At 36.8% G+C, this 20,032-nt stretch overlaps 1 protein-coding gene across 2 annotated transcripts; it reads left to right on the top strand.

The window, feature by feature from the left end:
* Nucleotides 1–4,128: 4,128 nt before the first annotated feature.
* On the top strand, nucleotides 4,129–19,966 carry LOC122297521 (CCR4-NOT transcription complex subunit 11). Of its 2 annotated transcripts, XM_043107610.1 has the most exons (12): nucleotides 4,130–4,443; nucleotides 6,440–6,550; nucleotides 7,832–7,918; nucleotides 9,117–9,170; nucleotides 9,401–9,546; nucleotides 9,680–9,830; nucleotides 9,900–10,037; nucleotides 15,636–15,707; nucleotides 15,811–15,884; nucleotides 15,996–16,137; nucleotides 18,269–18,347; nucleotides 19,602–19,966. In XM_043107610.1, exons 1-12 carry the CDS (start codon nucleotides 4,288–4,290, stop codon nucleotides 19,706–19,708), a joined length of 1,317 nt encoding a protein of 438 aa, XP_042963544.1. In that variant the 5' UTR covers nucleotides 4,130–4,287; the 3' UTR covers nucleotides 19,709–19,966. The 2 variants fall into 2 exon arrangements, with proteins under 2 accessions (XP_042963545.1, XP_042963544.1); XM_043107611.1 differs by lacking the exon at nucleotides 6,440–6,550 and having other exon boundaries at nucleotides 4,129–4,443.
* Nucleotides 19,967–20,032: the final 66 nt, after the last annotated feature.

Below are 20,032 nucleotides of genomic sequence, written 5' to 3'. Positions count from 1 at the left end.
ATATATATATATATTATAATTTAAGAAAATAATAGTATGATTCCCAAATGTGCCTATTCATATATTTTTAATTTTTTAATTGTTAAGAAATTGATTATTAATCAATTTTTGTTTATTTTTTATTTTTTCTTAATGATTAGGAATGTTTAAAAAATGTTTAAAAGAAAGGCAAAAAAATTCATTTGTAGTTGTGTGCATATTTGGGTTGCACATTTAGTGTGCACCCTAGTATTGTCTTATAATTTATTATGTCAAATATGTATTTATCATTTATATATAGTTTGAGCGAGCACCCTAAAATAATTGGAGTACTTAGAAATAATGGGGGAGTGCTCAAAATGATCTCTCAAGTTCTCAACCAAGTAACTCTTTATTTCTAACAATACCACATCATTGCAAGGAGAATCACAAACTCACTTTCCACCCAACTATGCACAAAATCTTTGTCACTACATATACTACATTCACCACCGACAAATTGGGATATCAACCTAATTTGAGGAACTTGTCTCTCCTTGGCTGAGCTTCTGGAACATGAAAAGATACATTATTTCAATCACTGCCACCTCTTTCTCAATCTCGACTTTTTGTGTTTAAAAAATAAGAGCTTCTTTCTCTTTCTTTTTCTCTATCATTATTAAATTGTTCAAGGTAAACGTCTCCTTGACGATGCTTACAATGTGTACTTACTGCTTACATAATTGAGAAAGAATCTTGTCATCTTTTAACTTATCATCTCGTTATTCTGTGTTTGCATGTTGTTTTGCATTTTTCATTGCTCGTACAAAGATTATTCATGCAATTTCATGGTTTTATCCCACTTTATATTTTGGGATGATTATCCTATATAAATTATACATGTATTTTTTGGTAAATCTTTATAAGGTTATATTTTGACTATGAGACAATGTTTTAAGGGGGATGTTGGTTGTTTTATAAATGAAAATGAGTGTCTCATGACTCCAATTAGAGATGAGGTATTATCTTGATAGAGTTATCTTGGTCACTTAAATGCGTGTAATAATTTAAGTATATTTTGGATAGTGAGATGAGATGAGATAAAATGGGTTTAGATGAAAGTTGAAAGTTAAATAAAATATTATTAGAATATTATTTTTTGATATTATTATTGTTTTGAGATTTGAGAAAATTGAATTGTTTATTATATTTTATATAAAAATTTGAGAAAACTGTAATGATAAGATGAGATGAGATAAAACCATTTCTCCATCCAAACAAGTGTGACAGCTTTTGGGTTGAAGTTGGGAGATCAACGGACTTAGGCAAGACGGTAATGCTCTCAAGTCAAAATCATTGTCTCTCTATTGATGGAGGCTAAAGGACGTTTTGGTTAAGAACATGTATGCAAAGCCAGGTGTTGCTTATATCGAAATCATATGCATGAACCGCAATGTGGAAAAGAGAGTTAGGGTGTGTGCACAATACTTATAGGAGAGGTCATGATGCATACAATAAAAAGAATAGATGGTTTAGTATGTCTATTAAGGAATGAGGCCTTGGATCCTTGGTGGATTTGGTTAATTGAAGAGCCTAGGGTCCTTGGTTGATTTGTTTAATGGGAGGAGCTAGTGTCCTCAGTTGCTTTGTTTTATGGAGAGCCTTGGGTTCTTAAACTTATGAGCTTGCATTTTTTTTAATGTTGAGCATTGGGATGCTCAAAAACGTTATTCTATTTATGACTGCTTGGAACTTTCATGACTTGACTTTAACATGATACTTATGTTTCTAACTATATAAAGGTTTTAAAATTATCAATAGTAATTAATTGGTATCCTAGCTTCTTTCTTTTAAATTTAAAAGCATGCATGTAATTGTTAATTCATGTTGCATGAGGTGCTACATATCCCTGAAGCTAAATATCATTTGCTCAATTCTGCCATCTCAATAAGCATGCATCTTTGCCCAGATTACCTTATGTTTCTCTCTTTGCATAATTATTGTCATTACATACATTATGTGATTTATCATGGCTTAAACTTACTGAGATTTCTTGTAATCTCACTATGATAATTCAATATGATTTCCTTCATCCAAATCATAGAATTTGATGCAGATATAGGCAATGATGGCAAATACGAGCAAGAAGACCCACCATGGCCAGAGAAATGAGATGGGGGCTTGTCTTCATTTGGACCATGATCCTATAATTAATTAAGTTTTATAATATAAGTTGATAGAAAAAAACTAGTTGTGAGCAATTATGTGCACCAATATGTGCATCTATCCAATGTGATTAATCAAAAAGTAAACTTTATTAAAAACAGTGTCAATTTAAATTTTGAATATGAAGTCATAAGTATTGATATGCAGATTAACATGTAAGTTCACTTGTACGTAGTAAAACTCTAAATAATATTGGTAGACAATTGTATGGTTGTAATAGCCTCATGATGTAGAGACAGTGCGAGTTATGGATGTTTATGATGTTGAGTTTGGTACTTTTAATATTATCTAAGGTACTAAAAAATGGCAGTCTTATGTCATGACTATTTTTTTCCATTGCAATTCTTTTATACATGTGTGCCTTGCTCACAAGCACCTAACATTTCACGCACAGTGAAGGCTGTGACTCATGCAGTACATTTCTCAGGACCTTGATACTCTGCCAAAACATAAGTGCGGACCGGATACGTCACATTGAAAACCTTTGCTTACATACCTTTACCAACATTGTGACAATACCAATTTTCATTAGTCGGGAAACATAATTGACATGTATAAATAACTAAAATTTCAAGTAAATAAATAGTTAAGGGTAGTTCCAATGCTATTAACATAAAAGTTATATTCTTTTTTTTTAATCAACATAAAAGTTATATTCTAGTTGGTACTAGAGTGGGATTTGATAACAAATATTTTTGGTCACTTTAATCTACCCGTTCTTACGCTTTACTTGAATCTATTCTTAGGCTATGATGTAATGTTAAATTCTAAATGTCTAAGAAATAAAAATTAAAATAAAAAATTTTCAAGTGTTTTAGGGCAAACCTTCTTCCTCACGTGTAGGCAGATGGTGTTTGTGTTTTATTTTTTTTAAGATGTGAAATTTGTGAAACATGTTTTCTTTAGAAATTAAATGTCTCTTTTTTGTGGCCACCTTTCCCTCTTTCTCCTCTGTCTTCTATCTTCTAAATTCTATTGATGTTGTTACTCATACTTTTTTTTAACCACATGTTATCTATCGTTAAAGGTGATTTTTTTTTTTTTTTTTTTTTTTTTTTATAAGTAATAAGTTATTTCATTGATATAAAGATAGGCATAATCCTGGTACACTAGAAATGGTAAGTTTGCCTCGTTAAAGGTAATTTTGCCATGCTTAACCTACCAAACGCACTTTTCTTGTATTAAAGTTTTCTATAAGCGTAATGCTAATCAATGCTAATCTATCGCCCAACAGCTTGCTCTATAAGCTAAATGCCATTTTTTATTTTTATTTTAAAAAAATTAAAATACATAAGCAGTCAATATGAAGGGACAAATTCTAAGACATTAATATTTTCTTTCTTATCATGCAAACTTCAAATGCACATGACTATGCAAGACCATTTGCCTCCATCTTTTTAAGATGAAAACACTCCATTACTTCGCGAGTCATTTTTATTCATTGATTTCACGGTGGAGGGGGAAAAAGTGGAAAATAAAACCCTCTCCATCCACTTCTTTCTCATATTCATGATTTTAAAATCTTTATTCATCATTATTTCGATGAGAAATGATAATTGCAATCGTGATTATATAAGCGTCGTGTAATCACTTTAAAAAAAATAAATAAATATAAGACTCACATAAAAAAATTAATTTTTTAATAATAGACTCTACTTTTTTTCAAATGAATTGGACGATACTTGTGTATTTTGTAACTATATGTATTATTACTCTATTTTGATATCCTCTAATTTGACTTAAAATAATTAGAAAATTATTTTTTATTATCTATCATTCATTTAAAACAAAATTAAAAAAAATAAGAGAAAATGATAATATCCTTTTGCTAGTATTAGTGTTTCAATATCCATTTGCTTACTGGAGAATTTAAAAAAAAATAAAAATAAATAAAAATAAAAATTTTTCTCCAAACCAAGTCTAAAAAAGAGCATCATGATGATGATTGTAGATGATCTCAACCTCTCTCTCTCTCTCTACCCCCTCCCCCTCTCCCTGCAGGTTTCGAAGGTCATTAGCAGAATTCGGCGCCGTGTAGTTACTACAAGAACACAGATCTTCTTTTTCTTTCTGTTCCTTCTTGAAGGAAAAGGGCGAAAGGAGATGATGAAGACGCTGAACACTGAAGAGTCAATGACGATCTACGCTCTGCTGAAAGCGGAGCAAAGGCCGTTGGACGAGATCGCGTCCGACTTCAACTCCAAGCTTCCTAGAGCCCGCCACTTCGTCGCCTGCTCTTCCCTCGTCTTTCTCTTACAGGCAATGGCCCCACAATTCCTCTCCCAGCAATCTATTTTCTGTTTTAGGGGGTTTTTAGGGCTAGGATTTTAAAATTTTTCAATGCCATTTTCGCACTCTGCGTGAACTTTTTGCGCTAGAATATCAAGGACTTTGGATTTACTATTAATTCTTTGATTTGTGGGTACTTATCCTCGGAAATATTAACTTCATCAGTTTCAATGTTTTATTTTTGATAGAGTTTCAATATTTTATAAAGTGGTTGGTTTCAAATATTAACTTCTTCACCATTTTCCTTGATCAAATATTCAGGTGAGTGTTCATTTTTGGAGTAGAAAATCATTTCATTCTGAAAATTAAGACTTTTCACTAATTATTGAAATGCACAGTTTTTACCTTCTTAACACCAAGGGGTTGGCCCATGTGGTGAAGTTCTTTTCTCAAGGTCTAAGGTTCAACACCTTATGGGTGCAAACAATCTTTTGAGGCCATCCTCCGGTAAAAAAACAGCGATTAACCAATTTTATTTAAGAAAACTTTTGAGAGTATGGTGCACGGGATCGGGATTTACTCTTTAGGGTTGGGTCCAAAGGCCCTACCTTGGAGAGATTCCCCAACATTAAAAAAAAGAAGAAGAAGAAGAAGAAGAAGAAGAAGAAGAAGAAGAAGTATGGAATGACTAGGTTTGAATATTCTTCTCTGGGTTGTTTGTGATATGAATATTGTAGAATATTTTGTTTAGTTTGTAGTATGAGTCTAGTGTTAGATATACCATACTTGGTGCAGGTTTGTTTTGCCAAACCCCTAGGGATTAGCTCAAGTGGTAAAGGCCTTGGTTTTGGTGTTTTGCTCTCTCCGGGTCTAAGGTTCGAATCCTCTTGGGTGCCAACATTCTAGGGGCTACTGGACTGGGGGAACTTCCCCTTGAATTACCTATGGTGCACATGCAGGAAATTCCTTACCGAAGGCCTATGCATCCCCAGGATTAGTTGGGATTTTGTTCTTAGACACCTAGTGCCAATAAAAAAAAGGGGTTGGCTATGCCAAACCCAAAATTTTACCTCAACCTCAATGGTTGGTTAGGCCTTAATAGCCAGTTTAAGTCCCTCTTAAACGAGACGTGCATAGAACTGTTAGAATACTTGGCTATCTGATTGTTAGCAGCTTATACTTTGGTATTGTGATGCGGCTTCTGCAATATATTAGTCTTTCATTTTGCATCTGTACGTGATCATGCTTTTATTTTTAGCGGATTAGCCTAGTGAATATGGTTTGCATCCTTGTCAAAGTTGCTCAATGCTTTCATAACTTCTAAACGATCAAATTGTTTTCTTTCTCTATTTTTTTGTGTCTATGTTGTTTTTTTTGGGGGGAGGAGGGGGAGCAGTTCCTAAAATTCATAAAATTTAAGCCCACTAAAGTTGATAGAGGCTGTCCAAAGGAAGAGGGTATTGAAAAGGAAATTTTTGAGCTCCTCCTAGTGATGAAAGTTTCTATCATTCTTGTCTCCATATACACCATACAAGACAGGAAAGAACCATCTTCCACACTGCTGCAATTCATGGGTTACCACCTAGATTCAAGAATAAAAGGTCTGCTATTGTTCTAGGCATGGCCCAAGCCAAAACAGGGAATAATACATTTTAATTCCTTATGTTTGTGATGTAATACAAAGATTCCCCAAAAGTTTAAGCTGGAGCACACAACCTCTTAGTGGTTAGGCTTCAAGAGTAAAGTCAACATGTTTAGTTCATGGCAAATTGCACATCGACACATCATGAATTCGTTAGACACATTGACCCACACTATTATTCTGTATAGATAGATTGATAAAGGACAATTGTTTTAGAAGTTAAGCTTTTTTATTACAATGAAAAACATGATCATGAGGGGGTTAAGTGTTACAAACTAAATTTTAGGGAGTTTGTGTTTTATGTCTCAACCACTTAGGGTAAAATGTACTTTTCCTTGAATATTTTTATGTATCATTGCTAACTAGTGCCTTATATTCTTGCAGGACAAAAAGATGCTTTACTCAACTCAACGTTTGGTTGCATTCACCATTCTTCATCAGGCTTATGCCTCACAAAAATCTTCTGCAAACCCTTTTATAAACTTTATTGTAGATGTAAGGAAGTGTTGTGTTAGTTTAAAATCCTAATTCAGTAATATTTTAGTAAAGCATCCCAGCCAATTTTATTGTGGAAATATTTTTTCTGACATAACTTGAGTCAAGGTTATCAATTATTGATTTCTTGCTCAAAACAACAAATAACATTCATAGATACATAAGATGTTCTCTCTGGGGCCTCATTGTTCTCTGAAAACCCTTGTGATCCATTTTTCTCTGTTATCACATTAAGCTAAAAGTTTTGAAAACATATGTCAACTATTCTTTTTTTTTTTTTTTTTTTTTTTTGTAAAATAAGAAAAAATGTATTAATGTGCGCTTCAATTAAGGAGAAATAAACTTGATATAGGTCTGTTCCATTAATGGGTTATTCGAAATTTAGTCAACCAAATAACTAATTTTCTATTTATTTTTTATTGATCTTTGGAAGAAACACCACTTTGAATGCTAGGATTCATACAAACTATTTAGGGTTTCAATGGGAATAGATAACCTCCTATAGGAAATCAACCTATAAAAATGGGGGGAATATGGGTGTCAGGTCAGGAATAGAAAAGGAAAGAGATGAAGTAAACTGGAGGGTTGGGTTTGATTTTATTTTCACTTCCATGGACTTTTTTTGATGCCTTAAAAAATTGAGGCATGGCTTTCCCTGAACACAGATGTTATAACCTTGCATTTAGTGAACTTTGTTTTGAATGACTACTTCTCTTGAAAACCATATAAAATGTGGACTGGATGCTATAAGAAGTTGAACGAATTCTTTAGTATTCTTTTAAAGGTCCACGATTCCAGGTCCCTAAATAAGGAATAAGGATTTGCCTTGTTTGGTAAGCCACTTATATCTGTCAAGTTCTTTATTAATGGCCTTCACGTGAGCTTCTCAAAGTTGATTCATAAAACAAGAACCAGCATTGAACTCATTTGCATCAAGTATGGATATTTCTGGCAAGATATTGGTACTCAATATTTTTTTCCTTCTCAGTTTGTACATATTTATTTTGGCATATCTGGGTGGTTATGTTAGCAAATCAGACTCATGATTAAGCAGATGTCATTGTAGCTTTGAACTCAGAAGAGAGTTCAATCTTTTTTATAAGCTTGTGGTCTTTGGCTCTTTACTTCTACAAATTTTGTTTGATGTCCTTTGATGTTAAGTATTTTGATGTATTGCCATCGATTTACTCTGGCTTAACTAAGGTTCTTTATCTAGGTAATAAAGTAACTGTATGGTCTGTTTTTTTATTTTGTGTGCACGCTTCTACTTATGGCATACAGGCTGCATCTGAAGATGAAGCTGAAAAGTATGAGAGAACATTTATTCTCCAGCTGCTAAGTTCTGATGGTTCCAGTACTGGCAAAGAGGTTCTGTTTCTGAATGTAGTACTTTTGATTTTTTGCATTGAATGGTCTTGTCAATCATTTATGTATAGAAGCTTCTTATTAGGATGTATGTTTATGAACATTGACAAACTTTTGGTCATTTTGGTATGTGACCAAATGATGCAAATGAATATGACATTTGGCTTGGTTCAATTATATGGTTACTATGTACTTCAGCCTTGCCTATTGGATTCTTGGGCTCCTTAGGGGTAATAGTGGCATATCACAGACTCTGGATTTCTCAGCCATGTTGCATGGATTTGTGTATCTTTCACATGTCAATACTTGGTAATGGATATGGATGAGTTGTGGGAGTGAAGAATGCTTAATACATGTTTCTGTTTAGCTTAGCATGCCCATCATGGTTGCTGAAACTCTTGACATTTCTGCTGTGTGAAGAGGTAAGGAAATTAGCTTTTTTACATGTCAATATTCAGAAATGGATATCGCTATGGTGTGGGAGTGCTGCAGAATTCCTAATAGATGTTCTTTTTTAGCTTACCATGTCCATCATGGGTAAAAGAAAATTAGCATACTGAATTGTGGCTGCCCTTGGATATGATCCTCTTTATGAGTCCAATTCACTTGTTTCATGCATCTCAAAATTATTTCTCTTAGATATAACCTTTTGTTTGTATGTTTTAGATTTTTTAACCCCAAAAAACTGATTTGGATGCTTCTAGGTTTTCTATAATGCCTTATTCCATTGGTTGCTTGAAAAAAAATTTCTTGTATGCCCAAGGTTCAATACCTCATGGGTGCAAACAATCCTTTGGGGCCACATCCCCTAGTGAAAGGCCAGTGATTTAACCAATTCTGTGTAGGGAAATTTTCGAGAGTGCGGTGCACGAGACCAGGGTTTACTCTGTAGGGGTGGGTCCAAAGGGTCCTGCCTTGTATAGGTTCCCCGACAAAAAAAGAAAAAAAAAAAATCTTGTATGCCCAGGCAATCATACATAGGTGTTGCTCTTGTATATGTCCTGTTTACTTGGCTATCCTTATTTCCATTATCAATAATGTTCTTATTTACCGATACAAAATAACTGAGTTGGATGTATCTAGGGCCACATTGCTTCTATTCACAAGTTCCGCTACTTAGTTTTTGCTACATTTTGACATTTTAATGTTATATGATTCTTTCCCTGATTATTAATTTCTGATGTGGTTCTCTCTGTCACAGTTTCTTAAACAGTCTGCTGCAGATTATGTCAACAGTTTTGATCCTTCATTGCATGTAAGTTAGACATATATAATGGTATTATGGATGAAGGTATCTAGTGAAACTTTTAATGGGTAAAATTTTTTGTTTTCTCTATAAGTTTTAATGGGTAAAATCGTGTGAAGCGTATGCAAGGGATCCTCATTTCTGAGGCAAAGATTTTGACTGAATTTTGCAAATTTTATTCGTAACCTACTTCTTCTTTCTTCTGTTTTCTTTTTTTTTTTTTTCTTGTCAACTGTCAGGATTTTCCTAAACGTGAACAGCTGCAGCAGCAGTACTGTGTTAATATCTCTCCAGAACCCTATAATTGCTTGTGTAAGGATGGTTCAGTGAAAAGTATGGTGCCAGACCCTGATGTACCACTTGGTTGTGATGCAAACTCACCCGAGTATGACTCTTAGCAATGGAGAAGCTTTTTTTCATTTTTGTTTTGACCTTGAAGGTTTCATCACAGGGAACTTATGTTCATGTGAGTTCCACAATTTTTACTTTGTGCGCTTTACATTGAGGGTTATATTTAGGTTTGACCTGCAACCTGGAGCCAAACCTAAACTTGGATCTGGCGATAGAGAAGATACAGTGCTTGGGCTGTTGCGGAACTTGTCGCTGGAAGGATTAGACCCTCAGTGGATCAGACCTCTTCCACCAAGGCTTCCGATACAGGAGGGGGAGGTAAGAGTTTAATTGTTTAATTGTTTTGCTTATTGGTATACTCAATTTATGCCTACATACCCTTTTCAGCTAGTGTGGCTCAACCCTGACGAGAATCATGAACTTTTATGGGACTATGGTATGTGTGTTGATACTAGCAGAGGGGAAGCTGTTAGAGACTTAATTGCAAAAGCTTTGAAGGGACCACTTGTGCCTCCACAGCAAGAGGTGCATATCTACGACTTTTAATATATTGTACTGTTTTATGCAGATATACACCTTTAATATTGTTATCAGTTCAAAATTAAATTGATTATCATAATGGCTCAAAAGGGGGAAAAAAAAAAAAAGCAACCAAGATTTTCTCTGTGTGCAACCAAAACTTAGATGATGAAAAGTGTTTTTTTTTTCCTCTTCGGTGATGGTCTGTGGTCTGTGACAATGAGATTGCAATTGAGTTTGGAGTTGTAGGGGTGATTACAATGGGGTTTCCTAAACACTTACTAATAGAATCGAAGGCTTTTTCATTATCAAGGGATGGTAGTTTCTTGCTCATTATTGAAAGAAGCTGGAAGGTGATGAATAGGGTGAGACTAGGGTTGTGTACGATGTAGTGGCTTGCTAAAGCACTGGAAGATTGCCTGAATGGTGTAACAAAGGATTTCTACACCTTGGTCGGGGAAGGGAATCGCAATTTCATAGTGTAGTGGGCTCTAATATTTGTGGTCGATACATGGCAATAATGGAATACGATGGTGGTAGTAGGCGCGGTTTCATCTTCATACCAGAAGAGGTGGAGGGGAAGGGATGGAGGAGGATGATGTTGGGATTTCGCAAAAGAAGGAAGAGGCCTAAACCGCAACAGAGGGAGAGCACCTTTGGTGGCGGATCTGTAAAATCGCTCCTATAGGGAGGTTCTGGAGGCAAATATGAAGCCGGTGCAACCCAGTGACAGGGATGGAGGCAATAGCTTTAGGGAAGCTTTGAGAGGAGCCTCTACAAGTCTGGGCAATGAGCAGAGGTAGGGCTGAGCTTCTCGTACCATAGGGACAGGCATTGCGCAGTGGAAGGGTGGCGGTGGCAGGCTTGCTATCGGCCTAGCAGGGGAGGGAGTAAATAGTATGCTGCTGGACTTGAAGGAGCAACTGTGCGTGCTTCAGGACAGAGTGGACTTTTTGATACGGTGTGAAGAGGAAAAAAGAGTCATGGGTGTGGGCTTGGAGAAAAGTGACCTCGGTACGAGCCTGTGCTTGGAGGAACTTGGACTTAATAGATAAGGGCAGCTCAAAAAGGGTGAAATGGACCTTGGGCTTGGTTGTTGCTAGGTCTAGCAACAAGGTAGTAGCCTGTGAGGAAAGTTTTAGGCTTAGTTTGAATTGAGAAACAATCTTAACTCATCTTATCTTATCTCATCATTACAACTTTTATAAATTCTTACATAAAATACAATAAACAATTTAACTTTTTCAAACCCTAAAACAATCATAATATTAAAAAATAATATTCTAACAATATTTTATTCAACTTTTAACTTTCATCTTAACTCAACTCACTATCCAAACCTAACCTTAGTTTCTTGCATGGACCAAGTAGAGTGGGCCGCTCTGTCGAGCCTCAGTCCATGGGGCAAAACGAAGGAAAGGAAATGGGAACCCAGCCCGTTTGGCGAATTAGAGAGTGAGGTGGTCCATTGCCTTCCATTGGCGGGAGTTTGGAATCCTCGCCGGAAAAGGCTTCGGCCTTCCTGCGAAAGGCTGAGGAACACTTGACGCTAGTTCAGAGGGTGACAGCAATGGTGGAGGAACCATCGCAACAAGCTTCGAAAGCAATCTGGAAGTCTCCTTACCACCAAGTGCTGGATCTACGGCATATCTTAGCTAGTAAATGCCAAAAAGCAGTAGGGATGATGTTACTCTTCCGACGGAGGTTGTTCAGCAAACATTGGAGGGGCGAGATGCTTACCCCGATGAGTATTCCTCGTTAGAAGTGACGAGGGAGCTGTTGAACCTTTACAAACTCTTGTCCTGATGTAGGGCCTCTCTGAATGGGAGTGAAGAATATCTTTGCGGAGGAGGAAATGGGGATGCTAATGGGCTCACAATGGGCTACTAGAGATGGGGAGCCCATACCCCTTAACTGTTTGTTACCAACCCAATCTAGTGTCTCTAATTGGGTTCTACACAAGGTGAAGGAAATTAAATGTTGTGTGGGATGGAGTGTGAGGGATTTGAGGAACAATTTATGGCTTTGCTCACTACCATTGAAGTGGGTCATAATCAACTTAAAAAATCTAGGTCCAAAAAACAAATGGAGCTAAAGAGACTTAACGTTGTCACTTAATTATGAGAGCAGCTCAAGTCAAGAAAGATCCAAAAGGAAGGGGCTATCATCTTCTTTATGAAGCCCAAAATTGTTTCTTGGAATGGCTGAGGGCTCAGCGAGGCCAATAAGCGTTTTTGTATAAAAAATTTGCTTCGTAAGTGGAAGGCAAATATAATATTTTTACACGAAACTAAGTTGAAATCTATTACAAGAAGAATTTTTCAAAGTATCTGGAGCTGTTCATATGTGGATTGGTTTATATAGCACCGGATGGGGCTTTAGGAGGTGTTCTAGTGATGTGGGATAGAAGGGTGGTGGAGAAAATAGAGGAATTCATAGCGGAGTTCACAATGGCATGTTCCTTTAAGAGTATGGAATATAACTTCTTGTGGGCTTTTGCAAGTATCTATAGGCTGAATTTGGACAGCACTGGAAGGTTTTTATGGGAAGGATTAGCTGAAATGCATAACTGGTGGGACCTTCCATGGTGCATAGGTGGGGATTTTAATGTTATAAGGTTTCCAAGCGAACGCTCAGGGGAAAACAGGGTGCAACCAGCAATGTTAGAATTCTTGGAGTGTATTTTCGACTTGAGTTTAGTGGACATTTCTCTCATGGGGAGAACATTCATGTCGTCCAATAATTAGACATAGTCTAGATTGGATAGATATTTAGTCTCATCGGAATAGGAAATTCATTATGCAGACGTATGTCAAAAGAGGCTGTCTCGTCTTTGTTCAGATCATTTTTCTATATTGTTGGACTGTGGTTGTATCCAAGAAGGGCATCATTACTTTAAGTTCGAAAATATGTGGCTGAAAACTGAAGGTTTTGTGGACAGTGTTAGGCAATGGTGGTCCTCTTATCATATTCATGGCACCCCTATCTTTATCTTTGCAGGTAAACTAAAAGCTTTAAAAAATGATCTAAAGCTTTGGAACCTCCTTTGGTGACATAGGTGAACGGAAGAAATCCATGTTGGAGTTGTAGGAGTTAGAGAGATTACAGGAGGGTTGGGTTCGAGGCATGGTGGATGTTAATTGGGACTTTTTACTTTACCTACTTGGGAGGTGTGGTTTTGGGAAGAGATGGTGTTCGTGGATCAAATGGTGCATGTCAACGGCAAAATTTTCAGTTTTGGTGAATGGTAGCCCAGTTGGTTTCTTTAACAACTCCCAAGGAGATCCTTTAGTCCCACTCTTCATTATTGTTATGGAGGCGCTTAGCGGAATGATCTTAGCATTGGTTATTAATGGATTCGTGATTGGATTCTTGGTTGGTGACCTCAATAGGGGTACTCTTAACATTTCTCACTTGTTTGCAGATGATACACTAATATTTTGTGAGGCAGACCAAGACCATATTCGTTCACTGAGGGCACTTCTACTCTGTTTTGAAGTGGCATCGGGTTTGAAAGTGAACTTTGACAAATCAGAGTTGGTGCCAATTGGCAATGTTCGTAACATCTTGTACTTGGCTAACACTCTTGGATGTAAGGTCTCCTCTCTTCCTATGAATTACTTGGTCGTCTATTGGGGGTTGGTTCAAGGGCTAAATCAATCTTGGGATACAGTTATCAAGAAGATAGAACGTAGATTGGCAAGTTGGAATAGATCGTACTTGTTGAAAGGTGGTAGAATCGCCTTAATCAAGAGTACCTTGTCTAATTTACTAATGTATTTCTTATCTCCATTCCCAATTTTAGCAAGTTTGGCGTTTTAGATTGAAAAACTTCACTGTGATTTCCTATGGAGTGACATGAGGGATGAATTCAAATTCCATCTAGTCAGTTGGGATAAGGTATGCTCCCCAACCTCATCTAGTGGCTTGAGAATTGGAAATCTAATGATTTTCAATCAGGCATTACTTGGGAAATGGTTGTGATGATATAATATGGAATCAGAAGCCCTATGGACGACGATGATTGACTGCAAATATGGAGGTGTGTTGTATTTTTTTTTTTTGAGGGGGGGGGGGGAGGGGGAGGTAAGTGGAGCTTATGGAGTGGGAGTTTGGAAGTACATTAGATGAGGGTGGGGGATTTTTACTCGACACGCTAAACTTGTGCTGGGAGATGGCTCTAGAATAAAATTCTGGAGCGATCTTTGGTGTATGAATAATGCCCTAAAGGAATCATTTCCTTCAGTTTTCCATGTTGCAAGTAAGAGAAGCTTCAATGGCAGATTTTATGTGATATCTGGGGATCAAGTCCAATAGAGCATCAACTTCAATAGGGCAGCCCAAGATTGGCAAGTTGGCAGCTTTGAGGATTTTTTTAGTCTCTTCTATTCCATGCCAGCGAGCACTCAAGGTGTGACTTGCTATGGTGGGTACCTGTAGGTAAAGGCACATTCTTGGTTCACTCTTTCTATAAGTCTCTTACACAATCACAGAACATTCAGTTTCCATGGAGAAGGATTTGGCGAAACAAGGCAGTTCCCAAAGCGGCATATTTTGCTTGGACAGCTTCTCTAAGTAAGATTTTGACGATGGATAACTTGCAGAAATGCAGGGTGATCGTGGTAGATAGGTGCTGTATGTGTAAGAAAACTGGCGAGACTGTGGATCATCTCTTATTGCATTGTGAGCTTGCTAGAGCGTTACGGGATGAACTTTTTTGCATATTAGACTTAGCTTGGGTTATGCCTGCCTCAGTGGCAGCACTGTTAGCCAGCTGGACAAATCTTGGAGGCATCCATCAAATCAAAGCTGTGTGAAAGATGGCTTCTATCTATATTTTGTGGTGTTTGTAGCAGGAGCAAAATGACCAGACATTCGAAGACAAGGAGCGCACAATAGAGGAAATTAGATCTCTTTTTATCATAACTTTATTTATATGGGCCATAGCTGTAGATTTTAATGGCCTCGATGTTCATGACTTTCTTGTATCCTTTGTTTCTTCCTAGATAGGTGTTACCTCTTGTATACTATCTTGTGTACTTGGGTTATGCCTATTCTTATTAATACAATCGTTTACTTAATATATATAAAAATAAATATAAGACTCAGAAAAAATTGATTATCCTATGCCTCCTATTCAAGCAGGTCATTGGGTATCCATGCCATAGGATGTTGAGAATTTAACTGTGAAGTAATTTTCCTTGTGTGTGGAAAGTTTTAAAAGTTGTCATCTGCAACTTCCATGAGTGAGGATGCACCTTATCTTTGCTATGCTTGTTACCACTAGAGGAAAGAAAAGGCAGGGCAGGGCTTTGTTAGTTCTCTTTGAAAGTTTTGGGAAAATTCTAGTGAGGGAAGATCCTTTGATCCCTCGGTGGCTACAAAATGATTTTTTTATAAGAGTGAATAAAGGATAAATTTGTCTAATATTCTTTGATCTTGACAGTTTGCTTGAAGGTAGTAATTTCAAGTAATAAGTAGATTTGGTTGGCTTTTTAGGCTTCACATCAATTTTTAATTTGAAAACTGTGGGCTTCATTTTCTTTTCATTCTGTTGCATTAATTATTTCGATGTTTTTATGTATGTCCATTTTCATCACGCAGCAAGTCTTGGTGGAGTTGGCAAATGACCCAAAGCTCGTGTATCATTGTGGGCTGACACCGAGAAAGTTACCAGTACGTGTTTATGTAATCAAACAGTTTTTTTTCCCTGGACTAACATATGAGTTGCTATGCATTATATGATTATTCTTTTATTATTATTTATTTTTTAAACCAGGAACTGGTGGAGAATAATCCTCTAATTGCAGTTGAAGTTCTCACCAAATTGATAAATTCCCCTGAAATTGTGGAGTACGTCTTGGTGTATTGATTTTCTCTGTTTGTTTTGCTGTGCTGATGCACCTCCTGGCATTCAAAATTTAATTTTCTTTTTCATTTCTTGATTTTAATCCCTGTATGCAGATATTTTACAGTTCTTGTCAATATGGACATGAGTCTACACTCAATGGAAGTTGTTAACAGGCTTACAACAACAGTTGAACTTCCCTCTGAGTTCATACGCATGTACATAACTAACTGTATATCATCTTGCGAGAACATCAAGGTACTTAATCTTGTGGCTGTTAAGCATGTTATTTTCTACAAATTATATTTAGAGCATGGTAGAGCTGTTGTTTGGTAGTGAAAGATGTAACGATTTGCTTCTGATGGCTGCTTGACTAGATTAGAAGGGGAGGGGTTTTGGTCCGCTCAGAGGCTTCAAAATATAATTGAGCCATGGATTATCGTATCCAACTATTGCAAGGGCCATTTGGTTGCGCATAGGTATAAGAATAGGAAATGACTACTTGTTCTCATGGTTGTCCACTTATCCTGTATGATGTACTACTAATCTAGTATGGAGAGGAAGGTTGTGGCTTCTTGGTGCATGATTGGGTTGCTCCTTTGTGGTGCTAGTATGTTGTTGGTGGGAGCAGAGAGAGAGAGAGAGAGAGAGAGAGAGGTTACCGCATGGAGAGGGGGTGGGCAGTGGCCGAGATGTGGAGGCTTGCGGGTTTAGACCCTTGGTGTGCTCTACACGGTGTTTCGAGGGAGTGGTCTGGGTGTTTGACGATGGAGGGTAGGTTGTTGGTGTGGAGGACGGTTCTTGGACGTGTGCTGCCAGTGGCTTGGCCTTGGGCTGTGGGGGAAGAAAGCATGAAGGCTGTGTGCAGTGGCCCTGGGGTGATGTTCTGTGGAAAGATGTCGGGGTTGGTCCATAGCTTGGTGCGACTCGCTGTTCTGTATGATAGTGGGTTTGAGGGGAGTGGTTGCTGCAATGACTTGTGGTGGAGAGAAACTATAGGGCTGTGGCAAGGCAAGGGCTGACCCGTGATCTGAGGAGTTTGGTGCGGCAACCCTAGCCTTAGGTTGAAGATGGTAAGTGATGAATGAGACTGTCGGGCTGAAACATATACATATTTAAATGTTTGTTCTTGGGTCTGGACGTTAGGTAATCTGGCTTGTGCTCTAGCAAATGGGCTGGGTAATTTTAAGGGTCCAACTAAATTCTAAGGCTTTCCTATAATTTCATGGGCTAAGTCACTTAAATAACCCTAACGGGTTAATCTTAATCTTAAATTTCAAAATGAGCCCAACTCGTCCAATAAGTGCTTTTGGGCTTTTAAGTAAATTCTCGGGCCTATTGCCAATTAAATATAGGCTCTCTTGGTCCATAAATATTAAATTGGCTTTATTCTAATTATTGAGCCCAATAAAATTTCCATAATCCACCATAATAAATTTTGGGCTCCTGACATATTCAAAATTATCCACTAAATCTCAATTGGGCTTCCCAAAAATATTGGCCCACTAATACCATCGAAAATCATCCACTAAACTTTAACAGGCTTTAAAATAAACTTTTGGGCCTAATAAAAATTCCTAGTCATTCCTAATAAATTGTCTTGTGGGCTTATTCAAAATAGCCCGTTAAACCTCATTCATACCCAATAAAATTGTCCACATTCCGACCTTAGAATATTGAACCGAGTTGTCACTGACTTCTTAGTAGCCATGCCATGCGGTAAAAAAGTTCTTAGGAAAATGGAGTAAGAATGATGTTTTTCCAACATAGATCTGTTGGATTGAACCTGTTCTGATAGTTTTGTTCAACTCCATTTCACATGGATTCCAATGCATGCATTGGAATGGCATGAATATTATGAGATCTATGTCAAAGAGATGACAATATATTTTGTCATCTTCCTGGCATTCATGCACCGCAAATGCCTGGGCTTGTACGAGTGGTACACCCGACAATTCCATATAATCAACTTTCAGAATGAACAAGTTTGTTTTTGAAGCCATGTTTGATAGTCCAAGGGTGGTTTACAGAAGTGCAGTAATTGAGAATGAAGAATATCAGCAGGCCCAAATAGGAGGTGTTAATGATGACAAGTGTGGTTATGGTTCTGTTTCGTATAATAGGGAGGTAAGATGGCAAAAGCCAGCTTATGGAGGGGTAAAGATGAAGTTGCCAAAGCCAAACCAAGCTGTAAAAGTTGTATGGGAAAATGGAGTAAGAATGGCGTTTTCCAAAATAGAACTATCTGTTGTTTTGAATCCTTATCTCAACTTTTGAGAGGGGAATTAGGAATTTAATGCTTAGTGTTTGTATTACTTAGATGTTTCTATTAATTTATAGGCTTTGCCATGGGTACACTATAAAATTTGAAGCATTCTTTTTTCCCCAGGATAAGTACATGCAGAACAGACTTGTGAGACTTGTTTGTGTTTTCCTCCAAAGCCTTATCCGAAATAATATCATCAATGGTGAGTGCTCTATCTTATTTGCAGCTTGAACTACTATTTATATTCAGGCAAGTTGAATGTGCAAATCACCATTTAAACTTTAGTGTCTGCAAAAGTAACCTTTGACTGCTTGGGACTGCTTGGGAATTAAAAAATAAGAGTCAAATGGTGAATGGATTGCAAAAATGGAAAGAAACAAGGTAGGTGTGTAGCAGATACCAATTTAAGGTGCAATGATGTCAAAATCTTGATAATATAGCCGTTTTCATCTTTGGGTTGAAAAATTGTGTCATGGAAATTGGAATCATGTTGGCAATTGGCTATGATGACATTGGGTGTAGAATGAATGGATAGAGATCCCCTTTAGTTCTTGACAGAACTCTAGGGCCTAGAGAGAGAGATAGAGACATGAAGTGGGCCCCATAACATGTATTGAGCAATGAATGGTGCTGGAAAAATTCACTTGAGCATCTATAAATGTTTTGGATACTAAGTTGAGTTGAGATGAGTTAAGATGAAAATTTAAAATATGATTTTTTAATATTATTATTGTTTTGAGATTTGAAAAAGTTGAATTGAGATTTGAAAAAGTGAATTATTTATTATATTTTGTATCGGAAGTTGGGAAAGTTGTAATGATTAGATGAGTGAGTTGAGTTGAGCTGAGTTTGCTGACTAAATGCAGCCTAAGTCCTAGAGTTCGTGACAGAATCTAAATCCAGAATGAATAGTCATAACATGTTTGAAAGAGGTGTAATTTTGAATTAAGCTATTGTCCTTGAGGGATATATTCAAAAAACCTTTAGAAAAAAAATGGAATGCTATTTTTTTAATTATTGAAATTTCACCAAAGATTGTTAGATAAGTAATTGTGTTATAATAACTAACGATAGAAATTGTTGTCTGATCAAAATTTCTAAAGAATCTTTACAATTTTTTTCTCTTTTGATCAATAAAAATTTGTTTACCGATAAAAAATTAAAATAAAAAAAAATTAAATAAATAAAAATAAATAAAAAAAATATTGTCTGAAGAGATGTTCAGTTATCACCATCGGAAAAATTTGGGGGGGGAGGATGTCCGGAATTCAGGTCCTCATACCCGTAAGTTCTTACCCTAATGTGATGTTGTTAACCAGAGTAAACTGTGGGGAGATTAGCCTGTTTAGATGTGCTGTATGCCTTTGTAAACATAAATCATTGAATAACTATGATGTGTACAATAAAATGGTTACAACATTTGCTGATTTCTCTTGGTGGTTTGTCATCCTTGCAGTCAAAGATCTTTTCATCGAAGTTCAAGCTTTCTGCATTGAATTCTCGCGTATTAGGGAAGCAGCTGCTTTATTTAGGCTTCTCAAGGCCTTGGAAGGAACGAATTGATCCATTTTGTTGGCCGTAGTTTTCTTGGACTAAGTAATTAGCTTTCCTTTCCTTTTGTTGTTCTTTACATGTAGATAAAAACACTATCAATTAGAGTGCAGATAGTCTCTCTCTCTCTCTCTCTCTCATGTGCGCGATCCACCATTATTGTACCAGTTCATGCTTAAAAGATAATAAGACGAGTTTGGCATGCATGCATGTTGAAATTTACCCCATATACCTTTGTACAACAGCATAGTTATACAGGAATTTACCCCATATACCTCTTTAATTTACCCCATATGCTATGAAATTTACCTCATGCTTGAACTCCTTAGTTTGTTT

The sequence above is a fragment of the Carya illinoinensis genome, chromosome 15 (assembly GCF_018687715.1).
Source record: "Carya illinoinensis cultivar Pawnee chromosome 15, C.illinoinensisPawnee_v1, whole genome shotgun sequence".
NCBI classification, from domain to species: Eukaryota; Viridiplantae; Streptophyta; class Magnoliopsida; order Fagales; family Juglandaceae; genus Carya; species Carya illinoinensis.
This window is presented reverse-complemented; position numbering and strand designations above follow the sequence as displayed.

What these genes read in the sequence shown, in the direction of transcription:
- LOC122297521 (XM_043107610.1), top strand. Translation starts at nt 4,288, where the DNA reads ATGATGAAGACGCTGAACACTGAAGAGTCAATGACGATCTACGCTCTG. An exon ending in CCCTCGTCTTTCTCTTACAG is followed by an intron (nt 4,444 to 6,439) that starts GCAATGGCCCCA and finishes ATATTCTTGCAG; the next exon opens with GACAAAAAGATGCTTTACTC. An exon ending in TGACACCGAGAAAGTTACCA is followed by an intron (nt 15,708 to 15,810) that starts GTACGTGTTTAT and finishes TTTTTAAACCAG; the next exon opens with GAACTGGTGGAGAATAATCC.